Below are 21,641 nucleotides of genomic sequence, written 5' to 3'. Positions count from 1 at the left end.
CCCTACTGCCCTCTCTGCCTTGGCCCCCACCACATGGCTTTGTCCAGAAGGAAGTTGGACGTCTGGAAGATGGCTGGTCAACCCGGTTTAATTAGCATTTTACCCTTTTATTAGTATAGATAGATTATATAGGATAGGATTGCTTAAATGGGGGGAAAAGCCTTTTTCAGCGGGAGGAGATGCTCTTGGCAGACAAAAATACATCACTATATCTGGACTGATAGCCAGCCATATGCATTATACTGCCAAAGCAGTCATTAAAAAATTGAACCGCTTTCTTACACCTTACACCAACAGCTATTATCCTTAAAACCCCTCCTCAGCCTCCACCTAAGGTTCTGCCTTCGCAGTTCACCCAGATTTGGTTCTTATTGGTCGGTTTCTATGCCAGTCAGTGTCAAAAGCTCCGCCTCCTAGGCAGCCATTGGCTCCTCACAGTTTACCCAGATTTGGTTCTGATTGTTCAGTTTCTATGCCAGTCAGAGTCAAAGTTCTGCCTCCTAGGCAGCCATTGGCTCCTCGCACTTCACCCAGATTTGGTTTTGATTGGTCAGTTTCTATGCCAGGCAGCGTCTCCATCCTATCTCTGGGCCTGATCAGAGAGGCGGGGCTGATCAGCAGCCCCAGCAGAGGCCCGGAGAGAAAGAGAGGCATGGCTGCTGGCTAGGCCCAGAGAGAAAGAGAGGGGCAAGGGCTAATCAACAGTTGCCACAAAGGCTAAGGATCAGACCTTGTTTCTCTCTCCAGGCCTCTCTCCGGGCCCCCTCAGCAGTCAGCACTGGGTTGCTCCGCCTACATCAGTGCTGGGTCGCCACGGCAACCCAGCACTGACTGCAGGACTGCCTTCCGGTCAGTTGTGCCTTCGGTCATTTCAGACCATGGGTTTTTATATATTAGGATTTTTTTAAATCCTCACTTGAGGATTTTTTTTTAATTGATTTTTAGAGAGAGAGAGGGAGGGAGGCAGGAAGGGAAAAAGGGAAAGAGGGGGAGAGAGAGAGACATCGATGTGTGAGAGAAACACTGATCAGTTGCTCTTGTGCATGCCCAACCAGGGATCAAACCCTAAACCTAGGATGTGCCCTGATCAGAAATCGAACCTACAACCTTTTGGTATATAGGGTAATGCTCCAACCAAATGATCTATCTGGCCAGGGCTGAGATTTCTTATAGTAAAGAATTAAAGCTTTATATTTTTGGAAATGGATGCTTAAAACAGTTTTCATTCAAACATCTTTTCAAACTTAATATTCAGATTTATTAATCCCATTAAGCATTTACACTTAACCTTTATCATTAAACATATCCAAAGTGTGCATATAAATACAAATCTCACCAGTTAAAATATGCACATGACATACCTCTTTGCTTATAAATTGCTAATTCTTTTACGGTGTCCAAAAACTGCCAAAATTTTTCATTACTTTCTTCTGCCATAAATTCACTATTAAAAAATAAAAGTAATCAGTTAATAAATGAAAATAAAAAAGTGGTTTAGATACTATAAACTATACTTTAGAACCAAATTATAACTTACGGTAAAAACAAAACAAAAAAAAAACCACAAAATTAATGTCAAGTTGCTGATTTCCATTTATCATAATGCAGAAAGAGAGCAAACTGATGATTCTTACCTGAGATATCACTCTCAACCAGAGGTACATACTCATGACCAGAACAGACTGCATAAGAAATTATTTTTGGTTTTTCCTCATTATTAGCTACAACTAAAATATGGATTATTTATTTTGTTTCTCCATGTGAACTAGTACTAAGAAGTATAATTTTAAAGTAATGAAAAAAAGTATTTTTGAGATTAAAAAGTAAAAAAAAAATTGTTTTGCACAAAAATTGATTTTATGAACACTTTTAAAATCATGTATAATTTTTAATTAGCTACTTATTTGTATAGACAATTTTTTATTATTTAAAACAGGTAATACCTTCATAAAAAATTAATAGAAAGTTGATTTATTGCATTGGGTATTTGGCCTTGAAGCCCAAAGAAACTTCCATTTTTATATAGATGGTAGGTAAAAAAAAAAAAAAAAAAAAAAGGCCAAAGCCAATAAAACCTTTTGGAAATAATGAAATAAGTGAAAGGCTATTCACTCCTATTTAGAACACAGCACAAAAAACCTGCAACAAGCCCTAACCGGTTTGGCTCAGTGGATAGAGCGTCAGCCTGTGGACTGAAGGGTCCCAGGTTCGATTCCAGTCAAGGGCACGTACCTTGGCTGCAGGCACATCCCCAGTAGGGGGTGTGCAGGAGGCAGCTGATCAATGTTTCCCTCCCATCGATGTTTCTAACTCTCTATCCCTCTCCCTTCCTCTCCGTAAAAAAAAAAATCAATAAAATATATTTAAACAAATAAACAAAGAAACCTGCAACAAATAGATTTAACTATTTAAACTAGAAAGGAAACAGTCACCAAACACATGGTACAGATTCTTTGTTAGTCCCACCTATCATCTATCTCTCCCCTCCCACACCGTCTCTCTTTCTTTAGTAAACTTAAACTAACATGTAATATAAATGGAAAGTATTTAAGACATCAAACACACATGCAGACGAACTAATTCTTGTGAATCTGAGATGGTTATTGAATGGAGAAAAGGTTGACAAAACTGATTAATTCATCAACATAAACATGGCAAGCATATAAAATTCTTTTTCATTTTAAATATTTACTAAGTTGATTGGGGTGACACTGGTCAACATAAAGCATAGAAATTTAAAGCATTAAGTAACTTCAAAACAACTCTTGTTATTAATGGTGTCCAACTCACAATGGCATAAAAAAAAGATAAAAGTAGAGGAAACAACTGGAACACTAAACAGAATATACCTGAAAAGGGCAGAGATGCTACAAAACCTTAAGTAAAGTGGGGAGCAACACTTAATACCTAACTGACTTGACCAAACAACTGCAGACATGCTCATAGTGTGCAATCATAGGAAAAAGACTTCTTCCATATGCCAGAATTTATACATCTAAGCATGAACCTTCAAAGTGATTACCTTAAGAAAATATTCACTTACACTCATTTACTCAATATGTATCACAGCTCTAAGCACTTTTGGAACTATTCTAGAATTACTTTCAGGAGCAAAATGCCAGTAACTCATCATTAATCTCAGAGAAGTAAATATCCTTGAGAGCCATCTAAATCAGCTCCTCACCTTCCAAAAGATATTACCTTTGGTCAAAGTTTTAAAAAGAGAAAAACCAAAGTAATCTTGAGAAAGAAGAACAAAGCTAGAGGTATCATGCTGCCTGATTTCAAACTATATTACGAAGTTATAATAATCAAAACAGTATGATATTGGCATAAAAACAAACAGATCAATGGACTAGAACTGAGAGCCCAGAAATAAGCACAGGCATATACAGGGGTAGGCAAAAGTAAATTTACAGTTGTGAGTATGTTAAACAGAGTTTATTCTTATATTATTATTAATTAACTATTATATTATTTATATTACAACTGTAAACCTACTTTTGCCCACCCTTGTATGGTAAGCTAACTTATAACAAAGGAGCCAACCAAAGGGGAAAGAATAGTCTCTTCAATTAGTGGTGCTGGGACAACTGAACAGCCACTCACAAAAGAATGAAACTGGATCACTGTTTTACCCCATACACAGAAATGGACTCAAATGGATTAAAGACTTTAACATAAAACATGAAACCACAAAACTCCTAGGAAAAAAAACCCATGGGCTGTAAGCTTCTTACCATTGGTCTTGCTGATTTTTTTGGATTTGATACTAAAAGCAAAGGCAACAAAAGTAAAAACAAACACGTGGGACTACATCAAACTAAAAAGCTTCTACACAACAAAAGAAATCATCAACACAATGAAAAGGCAATCTACTGAATGGGAGAAAATATTTGCAAATCATGTATCTGATAAGGGGTTAATACCTAAAATATATTAATAATTCATACAACTCCACATAAAAAAACAACAAACAATCCAATTAAAAATTGGTCAGAGGATCTGATAGGCATTTTTTCCAAAGACATACAAATGACCAACAGGGACTTGAAAAGGTGCTTAACTTGACTAATCACCAGGAAAATGCAAATCAAAACCACAATGAGATACCACTTCACACCTGTTATACAATAGCTATCATTAAAAAGACAAGAGATAAATATTGGCAAGGATGTGGAGAAAAAAGAACCCTTGCACAAGGTTGGTGGGAATGAAATCAGTGCAGCCACTATGGAAAAGAGCATGGAGGTTTGCTCAAAAAATGAAAACTAGAACTACCATGAGATCCCGCATGTCCACTTTTGGGTATCCAAAGGAAACAAAAACATTAACTCAAAAAGATATATGTACCCCTATGTTCACTGCAGCATTATTTACAATAGCCAGTTGTCCACAGATGGATGAATGAAGAAATTGTGGTATATATATGCAATGAAAAATTATTAAACAATAAGAAAAAGAAGGAGCCCAGCAGGAGTTGCTCAGTGGTTGGGTGTCCACCTATGAACCAGGTCAAGGTTCAATTCCTAGTCAGGGCACATACTCAGATTGCCCACTCGATCCCCAATAAGGGGCGTGCAGGAGGCAGCCGATCAATGATTCTCTCTCATCTTAGATGTTTCTATCTTCTCCCTCTCCCTTTCTCTCTCTGAATATCATTAAAAAACATAAAAAGAGAGAAACCAAGATGGTGGCATAAGATATACACCTGTACATGCTGCCTCTCACCAACACACCAAAACTACAACTAAAAGACAAAACAACTATCACCCAGAACCACGGGAAAGTTGGAGGAGTAGAAGTTCTACAACTAGAAGGAAAGAAAAAAGCTCATTGAGACTGTGTAGGAGGTGCAAAGACACAGAAAAGCAGAGGTACAGAGGCACGCAAATCGGGCTGGCGACTGGGCGCGCTATTTTTTTCAATTGGAAGGGAGATACAAGCTACCGACTGCTCTGAACTCCAGTTTCCAGCGAGACTCTGGAGACCCAGACTCCTATGTGGAGAAACTGGACTGTCTGGCATAGGGTCGGAAAGTGAGGGTGGCTTTCTCACAGAGGTGCATGCAGGAATCATTGTTTACTGTGCTAGGGCGCAGGACGCAGGGACACGGAAACACGGAGACGCAGAGACGGCTGACTGGCAGCCATCGCTGTTTGCCATGCCCTAGTGATTCCCTGAGACCCGCCCCACCCAATTTACAAACCCACCCAAGCTGTGAGCAGCAGCTTTTGCATATGAATGGCCTGCCCTTTCGCAGCTTAACCTAATAAACTGTAGCTGGGTCAGACAGCTCCAAAACTTCCAAACCCCAAACAAAGAGGAGAAATCTGCAGATCTCACTGTAGCTCCTGCTGGGTGGTCTCAGACAGTAACTGACTTGCACCTCCTTGGAGATCCATGAGCCAGCGTACCTAGTGGTCAGTGTGAGACAACACCAGATTTCAACTCCTCATATACATAAGTGACACACTCAACAGGCAGACTCAGTGAGCACCAAAGCCCCACTGAAGCAAGTCCTGCCCCATAAGGGTGTCTCCAGCACAGCAGTTCTTCCATTATAGACACAGCTGATCCTCACAGCCAATTGGCCTGGAGGTCAATTCCTCCCAGTGTACCAACAGCAATCAAGGCTTAACTACAACAAGACTGTGCACCCATCCCACAAAGGGGTGCACCAAGAGTGTCCACCTCAGGTGATTGGGGAGGCTGAGCCCCTGGGCCCTATAGGTCACCTACCACACAAAGCCACTCCATCAACACAGGGAGGCAGCCAAAATACGGAGACAAAGAAACATGTCACGAATGAAAGAAATGGAGGAAAGCAAACTACTGGATATAGAGTTCAAAACCACAGTTATAAGGTTACTCAAGAATCTTCTAGAAACTGCCGAGAAACTTAGTGAGACCTCCGAGGAACTTAGTGATACCTTCAAGGATCCTAATGAGAATGCCAAAAAAAAAAAAAAAAAAAAATGGAAAAGGACCAGTCAGAAATTAAGCATACACTGTCTGAAATAAAGAATAATATACAGAAATCCAACAGTAGACTAGAGGACCCCAAGAATCAAACCAAAGATTTGAAATATGAGGAAGCAAAAAACACCCAACCAGAAAAATAAAAAGAAAAAAGAATCCAAAAATATGAAGATAGTGTAAGGAGCCTCTGGGACAACTTCAAGCGTACCAACATCAGAATTATGGGGGTGCCAGAAGAAGACAGAGAGTAAAATATTGAAAACCTATTAGAAGAAATAATGATGGAAAACTCTCCCTACCTGGTGAAAGAAATAGACTTACAAGTCCAGGAAGTGCAGAGAACCCCAAACAAGAGGAATCCAAAGAGGAACACACCAAGGCACATCATAATTAAAATGCCAATAGCAAAAGACAAAGAGAGAATCTTGAAAGCAGCAAGAGAAAAACAGTTAGTTACCTACAAGGGAGTACCCATACGACTGTCAGCTGATTTCTCAACAGAAACTATGCAGGCCAGAAGGGAGTGGTAAGAAATATTCAAAGTGATGAATAGCAAGAACCTACAACCAAGATTACTCTACCCGGCAAAGCTATCATTCAGAATTGAAGGTCAGATAAAGAGCTTCACAGACAAGAAAAAACTAAAGGAGTTCATCACCACCAAACCAGGATTATAGAAATGCTGAAGGGTATTCTTTAAGAAGAGGAAGAAAAAGGTAAAGATAAAAATTATGAACAACAAAGTGACAACAAATACATATCTACCAACAAGTGAATCTAAAAATCAAGTCAATAAAAAATCTGATGAACAGAATAAACTGGTGAATATAATAGAATCAGGGGCATAGAAAGGGAGTGAACTGACAATTCTCAGGGGGAAGGGGGTGTGAGGGGTGCAGGAAGAGATTAGACAAAAATCTTACACCTATGGATGAGGACAGTGGCGGGGGGTAAGGACATGGGATGGGGGGGGGGGCAGAATCAGGTGGAGGGGACCTATGGGGGGAAAAAAGAGGAACATCTGTAATAATCTGAACAATAAAGATTTATTTAAAAAATAATCACGGTGGGGGGAGAGAGAGAAAAAAATAATAACAACCACAGTGTTTACTAAATGCAAGGCTTTTTATGTGCTTTATATATATGGCTTATTAAATTTTTTACACAACCAAAAACAAAAAACAAAAACATAAAAAGAAATTCTGCTATTTGGTACAACATGGCTGGACCATTAGGGCACTATGCTACATTAAGTCAGACAGAGAAAGAGAAATATTGTATGACCTCATTTATGTGTGAAATTTCCCCTCCCCCAAATAGAGAACAGATTGGGGGGGGGGCAGGTGAGTGAAATGGGTGAAGTTGGTCAAAAGGTACAAACTTTCAGCTATAAAATAATTCAAGGAATGTAATGTACAGCATGGTGACTGTAGTTACTACTGAACTTCATATTGAAAACTGCGGAGAGATCTTAAAAGTTCTCATCACAAGTGCCCTAACCGGTTTGGCTCAGTGGATAGAGCGTCGGCCTGGGGACTGAAGGGTCCCAGGTTCGATTCCGGTCAAGGGCATGTACCTTGGTTGCGGGCACATCCCCAGTGGGGGGTGTGAAGGAGGCAGCTGATCGATGTTTCTCTCTCATCGATGTTTCTAACTCTATACCTCTCCTTTCCTCTTTGTAAAAAATCAATAAAATATATTAAAAAAAAGTTCTCATCACAAGAAAAAAATGTTGTAACTATGGTGACATGTTAACTAGACTCATTGTGGTGATCACTATACATACAAATAGAAAATCATGCTGCACAACTGAAACTAATGGAATGCTAAATGTCAATTATAAAAGAACTGATTTAGTTTCTTACATATGCATTGTGATGTGGGGTGATGGATTCTCTTTTAAGGACCATAAGCTCTTGTTTTGGTGAAATGACAGGAGTAATTTGCATTAAAACTTCATGCTGGCTAAAGAACGTTAAAATTTGGTTTACTGGAATACTAAGAGCAAAACTGAATAGCAACAAGTTTTGTTTCTGCACAGTAAATGACACCTTATGAACTAACCCCAGGGGAGGAGATTCGGAAAGAATAACGTGGGAAGCTGTCTTGTGCACAGGAAGCCTACCTGGGTGCTTCAGTTGGGTTTCATAAAAAGAACTGCCCACGTTAATGGAAGGGCTTGAAGTAAATGCTACACTCCATCATTCATTCTTCTTCTCTTTTTCCCTTTCGTAAATGTTAAGAAATTCCAAACGCATTAAACAAAAATCCCGAAGTTTTAAAATTCGCGGGCGAGGCAAAGTATGAACTGCGAGTGGCGGGGGGGGGGGGGGGGGGGGAGGAATTGCATATGATGCTGCGCGGGGTAGCGGGGAGGAGGTGATGCTCCGAGGGGCCAAGCACCAGCGCGCCGACAGCGGCGGTGCCAGGGCAGCTCCGGGAAGCCGTCAGGCTCCAACGCCCCCGGCCCCGCCGGTCCATCTTCCGCGCGGGCTCCGCCCGGGTCCAGCCGCACCCACCTGGCTTCCAGCAGCAGCGGGGTCTCCGGCCACTTGGCGGCTAAGTGAGCCGTCACCGCCTTGGACGCGGAGGCCGTCCCGGAGCGGAGCAGCAGGAGCCACAGCATCGCGTAGCCTAGGAGCAGCGGCACCGCGCCGGCCGCCTTCCCCATGACGCGGAGAGGGACGTGCGAGCCGCTCGAACCCGGAGCCGAAAACCCGCAGCCGCCACGCTACGGCTGGCTCCTCCCGGCGCGCCGGCGCCCACTTCCGGTGGGGGGAGCTCGCGTCCGTTACTCGGGCCAGGGCCTGTCGGGTGCAGGGCGCATGCGCAGCCGGGTATCCCGCGCGGGCTGTCTAGGAGGGACGCGAGCCACGTACATGTTGGCGGTGCTGGGATGTGGAGCCGCTTGGCTGATGCTCAGGCGGGTCCGTGACGGGTCCCCCGACAGAAGACAGACAGGCTGTGGGACACGAGGCGGAGAGACTGGCTCCCCGAGACCGAACTGGGATTCTGGCCAACTCAGGCTGGCTGGAAATGCCAAAATCTGGAGTCAGCGTGGATATTATCCACATTTACACATGCGGAAAAGCAGGCCTATGCGGAAATTCAAGCACCTACCTCGCGGTTTCTCAAATTTCATTGCAGATTAGAGTCACCTGGTAGTGCTTCTAGAAAGCTGCAAACCCACACCACACCACGCACTATTGCAAGTGATTCTCTGGGATTGAGATTTGAGCATCAATAGTATTTAACACTCCCCCGCCACTCCTCCAGTGATTGGAGTGCTGTAATCATGTCGGAAAACCAGTGACATAACTGAGAGGGTTTGTTGAAACACAGGGTGCTGGGCCTCGTTTCAGTGTTTCTGATTCAGTAGGTCTGGTGTGGGGTCTCAGAATTTGCATTTCACGTCTAATAAGTTTCCAGGAGGTGCTGATACTGATGACTGAGGTCCATGCTTCTAGCCTTTGTACTCAAAAGTAGTCCACAGACCAGCAGCGTCAACATCACCGGTAACCTCATTAGAAATGCAGAATCTCAGGTCCCACCCCAGACCTACTGAATCTGAATCCCCAGATGAACAGGAACCCCAGGTGATATTTGTGCACATTAAAGTTTGAGAAGAGGGACAGGTGAAATGCATAGAAAACTGATAGTTGCTTTTGTTATTATCAGCCCAAATTACACATACTGTGATTAAGTCTTTTTTTTTAAATATATTTTTATTGATTTCAGAGAGGACTGGAGGAGAGAGAGATAGAAACATCAATGATGAGAGAGAATCATGGATCGACTGCCTTCTGCACGCCCCACACTGGGGATCAAGCCCACAACACAGGCATGTGCCCTGACTGAAATCAAACCGTGACCTCCTGGTTCATAGCTTGATGCTCAACCACTGAGAAACTCCAGTGGGGCTGTGATTAAGTCTTGACTTCAATCGAGGACTGGCTGACCTCAAAGCTCATGCATTTTACTACATCAGTTTCAAAGACAAAACTTGCAACAGAGTAAACTGGTTTTCCAGTACATATGATTCATCAAGCAAAGTACTTAAGGTTTTTTGGTTTGTTTTATTTATTTATTTTTTAAATATATCTTTATTGATTTTAGAAAGGTAGGGAGAGGGAAAGAGGGATAGAAACGTCAATTATGAGAATCATTGATTGGCTGCCTTCTGCACATCCCCTACAGGGGATCAAGCCGGCAACCCAGGCATGTGCCCTTGACTGGAATTGAACCTGGGACCCTTCAGTCTGCAGGCTGACGCTCTGCTAGTATCCACTGAGCCAAACCAGCTAGGGCTGGTTGTTGTTTCTTAACTGAGTGGAGGTGAAGCCTCAATATTCTGGCTTTTAGTCAGGAATGATTCTTTTCCTATTCAAAAGATAGTAAACTTATTATAAATATTAAAGTACTTGGTAAAGAGAAGCAGCAGCTGGGAAAAATCGTTTAGGGGGTGTACCGATCCATCCCCCACTTCCTCCCGTTATTTCCCTGCCCCATAGGAGATCGATCTCTCAAAGCTGCCAAAACGTTTGCACTTCACTTTTACATTTCCTTTGATGTGCTTAGAATATACCTTTCCTTAGAAGACCTTGCTCTGGAAATTCTAGTCAGGTCTCACTTCCCAAGCTTAGCCTTCATTTTCTGGCTTCTCCTACTTGGTATGATCTATCCCTCCTTTAAATTCTCATAAGCTCTTTATTTTAACTGTCAAATACCACTTATAATTCTCACTTTAGAATTTGAATACAGTACTTATTTACTTCTCTGACTAGAGATGGTGTATTCCCCAAGGGCTTATACCTTATACATTTTTAGCATCCTTTGCAGAACCTAGCACAGTACATGTATTGGGGCTCAATAAATATTGAAGAGTCCTTGTTTTATGGATAGGTAGGCAGAAAGTTAAAGCAGATGAGAAAGGAGTTTCATTTCCATCCATAGAGCATAACAGAAAAATGTGTTGTGGATTTTTCACAAGTATTTGCTTTAATTAATTCCTTATTTCCACTTATTTTTGGACTTAATATTTCACTGAAATTTTGGGATGAAGAAACGAAAATATTGACAGTGAATATAAATGTTAGCATTTATCTGATGGGTTTCAAATCTTTAAGAAATGACTTTCCTATCAAAAGTCACATAAATAGCCCTGGCTGGTGTGGCTTAGTTGGTTGGAGCATCATCCTGTCTACCCATTGGTCATGGGTTCAATTCCCAGTCAGGACACATACCCAGGTTGCTGGCTCAGTACCCAGTCAGGGTATATGGGAAGCAACCCATTGATGTTTTTCTCTCACATCAGTGCTTCTCTTTCTCTCACACATTGATGTTTCTTCCTCCCTCTTCCTCTCTTCCTCTCTTTCTGAATCAGTGGAAGCATATTCTTGGGTGTGATTAAAAAAAACAAAAACAAAACAAAATAAAAAATGAAAACAAAAATGTCCCACAAATGCACTATTTTCTTAAATATTTATTTTAAATTCTAAATTTTTTTTTGTTATTCCTCACCTGAGGATATTTTTCCATTGATTTTTAGAGAGTGGAAGGGAGGGGAGAGACAGAGAGAAACTTCCAATGTGAAAGAGACATCAATTGGTTGCTGGATTGAGCCTGCAACCAAGGTACATGCCCTTAATTGGAAATCCAACCTGGGACTCTTTAGTCGGTGGGCTGATGCTCTATCCACTGAGCTAAACCAGATAGGGCATTATTAAAGGGCACTACTAAAACATAAGTTAATATATATTCCAGGATATTTGAATTTAGAATAGTGAGGAATGCTATATTCCTCTTTTAAAGAGAATGAAATTAATTTAATCCAGGGTCAGTTATTTACACAACTAGAGGCCCGATGCATGAAGATTCATGCAAGAATGAGCCTTCCTTCCCCTGGCTGCCAGCACTGCCTTCGCCCTGGCCAGAGCCGCCTTTTTGCTCTCCAGCCTGGAGCCGCCTTTCCATCTTCCCTTGCTGCCCAGAGGCCCAGAGCTGCTGGGGCAGTGCAGAATGCCTGTGTCATCACCATGGTGACAACATAAGCATCCCACCCCGACCCTGGCCACTCGGCACCTGCGTATGCAAATTAACCCACCATCTTTGTTAGGTTAATTTGCATGCTCACTCCTGGTTGGCTGGTGGGCGTCGTGGAGGTACAGTCAATTTGCATCTTACTCTTTTATTAGTGTAGATTATCATACATTTTAGCTTACATAGTATTTTCCTAGAAATCTAAGTGGGTTCGAAATATCACTAAACTTGGCCATCCCTAGGCTTGTTTCCTTATCTGCAGAACAAAAGAGAGTAGTAGGACTGGATGATATTTAAGGGTTAAGGGAGGTCATCAGGAGAGGATGTGAGGTTGATCTGAGAGGTGGACCTGGGCAATCAGAGGCTCCTTTCCCCCTCTCCTGTCCCTGGAATATACTTTACATTCCACCCACATTTTCCACAGTAGTAGAGATTTTTGTTATTGAGACCATCTGGATTGAACCATTATAGCCTCTATATAAATTCTTAAGGTTCTGGGAGTGGGTGCAAAGATCTACTTATCTTACAGTTGCCCAAGATAAGCCTAGTACATTCGTTCTCTTGTTTATTAAACTTGCCACCCTTCTTTGGTCTCTCTTCACCCACAGCGTACAGGTCTAGTTTCATATTTTACCAGGGGAACTTCAGAGGTTTTGAACCAACATTAAAGTCTCTTTTCTATGTGATTTCTATGAACAGATAGAAAAATTAAAATGCAAAACTTGAGTAACTCAGCAAAGGTCACCCAAGTTAGTGGAGCAGCAAAGCATTCTAACATTCATTATCAATAACCCTTGAGCACAGATTGGCTCTGAAGTGAATATAATTCAGGGACACAATTGTGCTTTAGTATTTTTTAGCAAAATGTTATTCAAAGTTATTCATATTGGGGTAATATGAATGAAAATTGATGATGATAGCAGTTTTCATTGTATGTGGAAGAAGTGATTAATGAGTGCTTTATAATAAGAATATTGTGTTTAATAGAATAAATCATCTTGAATTTTTTTAGATACAGCACACACTAGGTTTATTTAATGAAAATAGTGGTGCTATGTGAAGATAAAGTTACTGCCAAATTATCGTGTAATATAATAATACTTTAATTTTCTCCACCTAAATAAACTCTCACAGCTGAAATGGCTTTTTAAAACTATCACTCTGTAGGGCTTCCTTACTGTAAGAAAGACTTCATTCTCACTTTTAACTTTGAATATATTATATACACAGAGGTGTCCTACTCTTCATTCCAGTTGAGAATAATTTGTAGATTTATGTTAAAAATCTCTAGGCACGATTACACTAAAATCATACCCAAATGAGTAATGGATTAGTTTCATTTACTTCAGTGTCAGTAAATTTTTAAAATACGTTTGTATATTTTATTTAAAATAGATTACAAATGCCTCACAAATATCTAACTCCAGGTAAATTTGATGAAACTTTTGAGTATAGTTTATTACAGTGACTTTCAAATAGTAAATTAAGTGTGAGAGATATATAACTTTAAATCAATCATTTAGGATAATACAAGAACTTGAAATCTAACAGCCTTACATATGTGGTCAGTATTTTATAATCATGCAGTTATTTGTTTGTTTCTTCAACAAAATGCATAAGATTGAAACATGTGGGTGAAAGACAGACATGTTCTGCTTTTACATCTTCTAGTAGAGGTTAGTATGGTTTTGTGCAAACTCACAAATTCATTAAAAATATATTGTATATCATCTAAGGGAAGGTGACTGTATCAGATATTGGGAAAAATACTGAGATGAATAAAATGGTTAATGTCTTCAAGGGGTTTACAGTGTAGTAAGGAAATAAAAGCATATACCAGATAGAAGATAATAAAATTCTATGGAAGTCCAGAAGAAGAAGACACATTCTTAAGAAATTTTATTGAACAAATAAATTTTCTTATTAAAATTATTTCCCATGTTTAAATCTAGGACTTTGTGAAGTGGCACAAATGCTTTCAGTCCCTAGGGAAGCATCTGAAAAGTACTGTCATGACTATCAACAATAAAAATAAGCATTTGTGGAGCAGCCGCTTTATGTTTGTGTCATGAAACATGGTCTCAAACCCAAGTGACTGTTTCATGTGGTTGGGAAAGTAGGAGAGTACATAAAAAGTAAATTAAAATGCATTTTATGTGACAAGATCTAAAGGACTGGCACTTTACAATAAATATGACAGGAATTAAAGGAGAAGGCAATCTCAAGAAAAGCCTCACAGAATAGATGGTGTGACTACGCTTTGAAGGAAGTATAGATGACATAGACCACAGCTCTGCCATTGTAACATTAATGCAGCCACAGGTGATATGTAAACAAATAGACATGGATATATCCCCCAAAACTTTATTTATGAATACTGAATTCCTATTTTCATATGTCATAAAATCTTCTTCTATTTTGCTTTTTTTTTCATTAAAAGAACATAAAAACTGTGTTTAACTCATAAGCTATACATATTGGGCCACAGTATGCCAACCTCTGTTGTAGAGAAAGTTTTGCAGGAAACATATACAAGAAAGCTTATAAAATTATTGTTTGTAATAACAAAAAAACTGGACACAGCTCAAAAGTTCATCGAAATAGAATGACAAAATAAATTGTGGTTTATTTGTAAAATGGAATACTAATCATCAGTGACAATAAATGAGTCACAGCTATTAGATAAACATGGATGAATCCACAAAACACAATGTCAATGCAAATGCAAGTCACAAAAGAACAAATATACTAAGACTGTTACACAAGGTGCAAATTGAGTAGTCCATCCTAATATATAAAAAAGCCAGGGGCCATCATGACTGAAACAACTGGATGGATGACTGAACAGCAGGCTGTGTGGGGCGACCTAGCTGGCAGGGGGAGCAGTTGGGGGGTGACCAGGCTGGTTGGGGGGCAGTTGGGGGCGACCAGGCCAGCAGACAGAGGCGGTTAGGGGTGATCAGGCTGGCAGGGGCGGCAGTTAGGGGCGATCAGGCAGGCAGGCAGAGGCGGTTAGGGGTGATCAGGCTGGCAGGGGGGCAGTTAGGGGTGATCAGGCAGGCAGGTGAGCAGTTAGGAGCCAGCGGTCCCAGATTGTGAGAGGGATGTCCGACTGCTGGTTTAGGCCCAATCCCCAGGAGTTGGACATTTCCTGAGGGGTCCCAGATTGGAGAGGGTGCAGGCTGGGCTGAGGGGACCCTCCCCCATGCACGAATTTTGTGCACTGGGCCTCTAATATTTAATAAACTTCCTTAAAAGTCCTAGCAAATGACTTCCTCTGAAATCTCCGCCACCTGGCTACCCCTTACACAATGTGATTTTATAGCTGGGCACATTTTCCTTCTTTCTACCAACAAAATTGGGGTTCTGTTACTAAGGAATTAGGGAGTGATGTGATTTGTGTAGACAACTGGCTGTGATTGCTATACCATGTATCCTTTCTACTTTCAGTAGTTCATTTTGAGGCAATGAATTAGCTTGGAAATTAGAGGGAGTGAGATTATAGAAGCAAGAGGAAAATCTGTAAGCCAATATCAGAAAATGGACAGTCTGCCATAAGTAGTCTTCTTCTAGCCTAATATATCATAATGTGTGTTTTATTGGTTGAAGACGCTTTTGAAGGTCAAGTAGCAGTAAGTTAAAAAATACACCCTTTATTTAAAAATACTATAATTCAAAAGTAACAAAATATCAAAATTTAGTGTTGATAGTTATCTTGAACTGTTAAATTTGCAGCTGTGCTAAAAATCACTTCATCTAAAATTAGTTGTATCAAGTATCATGAGCCAAAAAATTTTACGTCACTTGTGTAATTTTGGTTTAAACAGTTTCCTGACCCAGCAACTGATCTTAATATAATCAAATAACAATTTGTTTCATTTCAAACCCAAAACTTGATCAGTCTTGCCTAGCTAAGAGTAATTCCTTCTTCCCATTTACCTTCTCATCTGCTTCTGATCGTGTATTTCAACTCTAGACTTAGGAAGGAGAAATTCTGGAAGACAGAAGCATGGAGGCAGTTTAAGTAGCACATCAAATAGGAAATTAGTTTTTGTGTATATTGTTTCAGATGGAGATATTAAAGGGGGCAGAGAGATGGGGGAAAGTAAGAGGAGGTTTTATAATGTTCGCAGATTTAGTAAACCTTTTTATTTATTTTCATTTTTGTCTCCATTCCACTTTGGGCTCAGTATTTTTTTTGTTTTCTCTTCCCTTTTTTTATTTCCCCTTCCATTGTTAATCTGATACCATTTATTTTTAATTTAGTATGAATGCATTTCTGAACCTAAGCGAGAGTTGCCAGAGTACCTTCTGAAAGAGTTGTTCGGTCTACTCAAAGGCCATTCACTAGTCCCAGCTGTAACTACACTGGAAGAAAAAGGGATCTGGAGCACATCCTGAGAGGGCACAGGTTATTCTGCTTAACAGGGTCCCTGCGTTATCCATCCTCAGCTTCTATAATATTTTTCCTTGTATTTCAGGCTTTTTTCTTTGCACCAGTACCTGTAGCTCAGATGTCCTGCTTCCTCTTCCCAAACTGTATAACCACCCACTAGACTAACCCTTTGGCCTCATGCCCGTGGGATTTTTTTATTTTGAATCATTTGGCATCCAGAATATCTGGGGCTGAACCTTCTACAGATAGGTGGAATGAATATGAAAATACTTCTCAGAAACAGCTTAGAGGTGGACTAGGCCATTATGCCTGCCTGAAGAACATCAGTCATTTTGGGCCAAATTTCCAGACATTTGGCTACTGAGGGGTTGGATTCAGGATTTAGCTATTTCAGTGCATTATGTTAATATTTTAACATGTGATTATAATAATGAATATTAAACTGTCAAAGTAGGCACTTTATGGATACTCAGAAAACAACAGAGAATATAGAAACTCTAAGAACATTGACATGGACTAGGTGAACTTCTTACCATTTTTTATTTCATTGTGATGCATCATAAAAACTCTCTATAAAACCACATTAAATTATATATATATATGTATGTGTATATATATATATATATATATATATATATATATATATATAAAGAAGTAATATGCAAATTAGGCCAGGACGCCGTAATGGTCATGACCAGCTCAGGAGGAGGGGCCTGGCGCTGGCCCAGAGCCTGAGAGAACAACAGACAGGGTGGCCCATGCCCGACCCCAGAGCCAGAGAGAACAACACGTAGGGGGGCGGCTGTGGCACTGGGCTGCTGGGGCCAGAGCAGCAGAGACACAAACCCGCAGGGGGGCTGGCCCCCAGCCCCAGCCCTGTGGCTGTGGCTGGGGGCCAGGTTCGATTCTGATCAAGGGCATGTACCTAGGTTGCAGGCTCCTCCCTGGCTGGGGCCCAGGTCAGGGCTCATGCAGGAGGCAACCAATCGAAGTGTGCCTTTCACACTGATGTTTCTCTCTATTTTTCCCTCTCTTTTCCACGCTCTCTAAAAATCAATGGGAAAATATCCTCATGTGAGGATTAAAAAAAGAAAGAAATGTCATATCCTATGAAAGAGACATCTTCAAAATGCCTAAAGAAAATTGTCATTTTTTCATGGTAAAGGGACTGGAGTCTGTGTTGATGAAAACATCTTGGCGGCTGTGGCAGCCGGCAGTGGCAGCAGCAGCAGGGGGATGAGGGTGGCACCATCTCCTGATCAGCCCGGTTACCTCCTGCAGAGGGAGGCCAGACTGCGGCTTAGGGCCTAAGCCATCAGTAGGACATTCCCTGAGGGCTCCCGGACTGTGAGAGGGGGCAGGCTGGGCTGAGGGACCACCCCACAGTGCACGAACTTCATGCACCGGGCCTCTAGTAATGTATATAAAATGCCTTGTGCATACCTAGTTCAGGGCAGGCACTAAAAATGCAACTATATAATTAATTACATTATTATATTCTATATTTATAATATATAAATATTTCATAATAAAATTAATATTTAAATCATTAATAGGTGCTTTATGAGATCATCATTAAGTTTCTCATTCTCAGTGTTTACATAACAGAGTTTTCTCTTCAGACATTTCCCAAACTGGTGGGAACATTAGTGTGGATTTTTATTAAATCCTACTGAGAGCTGTATGTCATATCTTGACCTAAAATTTATATTCTAAGATCCTATAATTCAAAATGTCAGAATAATTTATGCCATTGACTCAGAAGATGTCTCTTTTGCCTACTGGTTTCTCGACTGTTTTGTCTGGATTTATATTTAAGCATTTGGCTTTCATTTTTATCTCTATTTCAGCCAGGCTTGGAAGGGTTGAATAGTGATACCACTGGCATTGAGTTGAGCCTGTATCAGCATATTGATGTTTCTGCATCAGCATATTGATGCGAGTGACACCAAAATGTCTCTCTGTCTCAGTAAACTGCCTCTCATTGCATTAAACAAGTGTGGTGACAAAAGAGAGCTGACAGGAATTATCCCCTAGGGTGGATGAACTGTTGCCCATTGGAAGAGAGACAGTGAGGTGGTACATTATCACAATGACATGAAACAAATCCATAGAATCCCAACTCTCCATAATGAATAAGAATGAGTATGCAACTTTCTGCTGGTCATTGATGATCACCTATGGTGATCAGAACACTTTTGGTTCTGAGTGTGATTGAAAACAAAACTCAACATAATGATGAGGTTTATAAAATACTGGAGCTGTTGATCAATCCTGATATGAAGATAACTGGTTAATCAATTATATTTTATGTAATTAAATTTTTAATTGAAAAAAATATATATATATGAGGCCTAGTGCACGAATTTGTGCATGGGTAGAGTCCCTTGGCCTGGCTGGTGATCAGGGCTGATGGGGGGTGGTGGCTGGTGCGGAGGAGAGACTGGAGGAGATTGGCTGGCCAGCTGTGGGAGGTTGGCTGTGGGAGCGCCCTGACCACCAGGGGGCAGGTCCTGCATTAAACGTCTGTCCCGTGTGGTCAGTGTGCATCATAGCAATTGGTCGACTGGTTGTTCGGTCGTTCGGTTGTGTGGTCGCTTAGGCTTTTATATATGTATAGATATGTTTCAAAAGTGCCTATATCATACTTATACAGCTCAGTGAATTTTCATACATCTATCACACTCATGTAACCTTCACCAGGGTAAAGAAATAGTACACATTGGCAGTATCCCTCCACCTCATAACAGTTGGCTACTGAAGCACTGGATTCAGAATTTAGCATTATTAAAGAAATAATGATATAAGTGATGATCTGCAGGACTCTGGCTTGGGCAGAGAATAGTGTTGACATTAATTGAGCTAGGAGAATTGATGAATTTTGGACATATTGAGCTTGCCAAACTTGTGAGGAATCCAAATAGAGATAGATTATGGTTAGTTGGATATATGCAGCTGGGTTCAAAACATGGATATTTTTGAAGAAGATTAAAATATAACAGGCATTTCAAAGCACTCTGGAAAGTTTAGAATGCTCCATAGACTACTATTTGCTATCATGTTTTGTTGACTAAGTTTTAAAAGGCCCTGATAGTGACAGTCCATGATTAATCGCTGGAACAGAAACATCTTTATGGTAAAAGAAGACATCAGCATTTTGTCACTGATAACAATGGCATTGTGCCAGTTTCAAAAGCCATTTCAGCCAGTGTTCATCAGAAATTATTTACCTAAATTCTAACTATGAGGCAATTCAATTCTGTAAGACAGAAATGTTAATTTATTCTTTAAAATTGGTTTCTACCAATTGTAGCACTACAAAAATGCCCTTAGTTGGCTCAACAATTGGTTGGAACTGAGGATTATCCTACAGGCCAATGTGAAAAGCCCTGTTATCAAGACAAGTTCTTTGCTATGTCACAGAAAACTAGGAATAGAACATTGTCAGCTCCTTCATTTTCTGATCCCTCTGATTCACCTGGGGGCCAGGGAAGCACTAGTGAGAAAGTAGCGTAGTGCTTGAGTTTAAAGTTCTTGAGTTTGAAGTTCTGTTCTGTAAGGATATCACTGGGTGTTTTAGGCAACTACCACATCTTTAAAGCTCCTGAAGAGATTATTCTTGCTCTTGAAAGAAAGTCTTGCACCTTGATGACCTAATCAGACAAGGTAGAACAACCTAAATGTCCACCAACAGATGAATGGATAAAGAAAATATACAAAGAGAGAAATAGTATTCAGCTATGAGAAAAAAAAAAATTCCATTTGCGATAACACAGATAGAACTTGAGGGCATTATGCTAAGTTAAATAAGCCAGACAGAGAAAGACAAATACTGTGTGGTATCATGTGTATGTGGAATCTAAACAAAACAAAACAAAATAAAATACTCACAGAAATAGAAAAGTGGTTGCCTGGAGCTGGGGGTTTGAGGAAACAGAAAAAAGTTGGTAAAAGGGTATAAACTTTCAGCTATAAGATTGAATAAAGTCTGAGGATCTAATGTATGACATAGTGACTATACTTAATAACACTGCATTGTATAATTTTCTAAGAGAGTAGAACTTAAATGTCCTCACACACATAAATGATAAGTATGTGAAAATTTCATTGGATAAAATTAAGTTAAGGAGATGGGGGAATTTTTTTATAATGTATATGTATAGCAAATCACCATGATATACAACTTTAAATATCATATCATTTTGTAGGTCAATTATACCTCAATAAAACTGAAGTGAAAGAAAATAGAAGAAAAGGGAAAAAGAGAAAAAAATAAGAGAACAAATTTGAAGAGGAATAATAAACTGGACAAGAGAAATACTTGATTCATTTAATCAGTTTTAATACATATTCACCAGGCACCATGCTGAGTACTGGGGATACTAGTTATAAATATGATTCTTCTCTTAAGGTCCTTATAGATTAGTGGAAAGACAAACCTATAAATAATTATCATATAAAAGTATTGATTATGATAATGAAGATATAAGCAACACAGAATAGAACAGGGGAAGAGGGCACTTAATACTCCAAGTAAAAAATACTTCATAGATAAAATAGTATGAAATAGAAGTTGAGGGATAAGTTGGAATTCAAATAGGCAGAAAAGCTTGAAGAGGCTCCTGCTAGCCAAATTTATGATAACTGAAATAAAAGATGTTGTAATTAATTATAGTACATTGAATAAAAATTATCCTGAGATCCATAGTGATACTCAAGAAAAAATGAGGGGCAAAGGGATAGGGGTGGAGGTGGTGGGAGAAGGAAAGCTAATAAATGAAAAGGAATGATAAAATATCAGAAAATGATCGTTTGAAACCTCCAATGTAATACTTGATTCAGACACGTAGGAAATCGGCCTCTGTGATCCATCTCCAGCATAGTCAACTTTTAATGGAAACGGTTACTGAATGTCCCCAGGGCAAACAAAATGTAGGGAGGATGGAAGAGGATATAAGAACAAAGAAGTGTGTACTTGAGCTAGCATCATGGTGAGAACCACCCCTCTCCCCCCAGCACCCACCTCAACTAGACAGTGGGAGGTGGAGACAACTAGAAAAGGCCTCAGCCCATTTAAAATAAAATAAAAAAAACAGTAGGAGACAATAAGACCTAGGCAACGTGTGAGGAAACTATTAACCCCGGAGTATCAGCTAATGAGGAACCGGAGGAGGGACTCTCACACCCCAGGGGATAAATGGGTTGTGATCACTTTTCCGAGTGT

The 21,641-nt window shown here is 40.2% G+C and overlaps 1 protein-coding gene across 1 annotated transcript in view; it reads right to left on the bottom strand.

Annotated features, from left to right (window-relative positions):
- The window catches only part of UGGT2 (UDP-glucose glycoprotein glucosyltransferase 2), a 166,037-nt gene extending 157,301 nt beyond the window's left edge, over positions 1-8,736 (bottom strand). Inside the window, exons 1-2 of the mRNA XM_080660862.1 lie at positions 8,502-8,736; positions 1,362-1,444 (exon numbers count right to left, since the gene is read on the bottom strand). Coding sequence (XP_080516988.1) covers positions 1,362-1,444; positions 8,502-8,653 — 235 coding nt within the window. The 5' untranslated portion in view covers positions 8,654-8,736. The remainder of the gene's footprint in view (positions 1-1,361; positions 1,445-8,501) is intronic.
- Between the last annotated feature and the right edge of the window lie 12,905 nt (positions 8,737-21,641).

Source organism: Plecotus auritus (assembly GCF_963455305.1).
Source record: "Plecotus auritus genome assembly, chromosome: 3".
Taxonomy (NCBI): domain Eukaryota; kingdom Metazoa; phylum Chordata; class Mammalia; order Chiroptera; family Vespertilionidae; genus Plecotus; species Plecotus auritus.
Note: the sequence above shows the minus strand (reverse complement) of the source record. Positions and strands in the feature narration are given on the sequence as shown.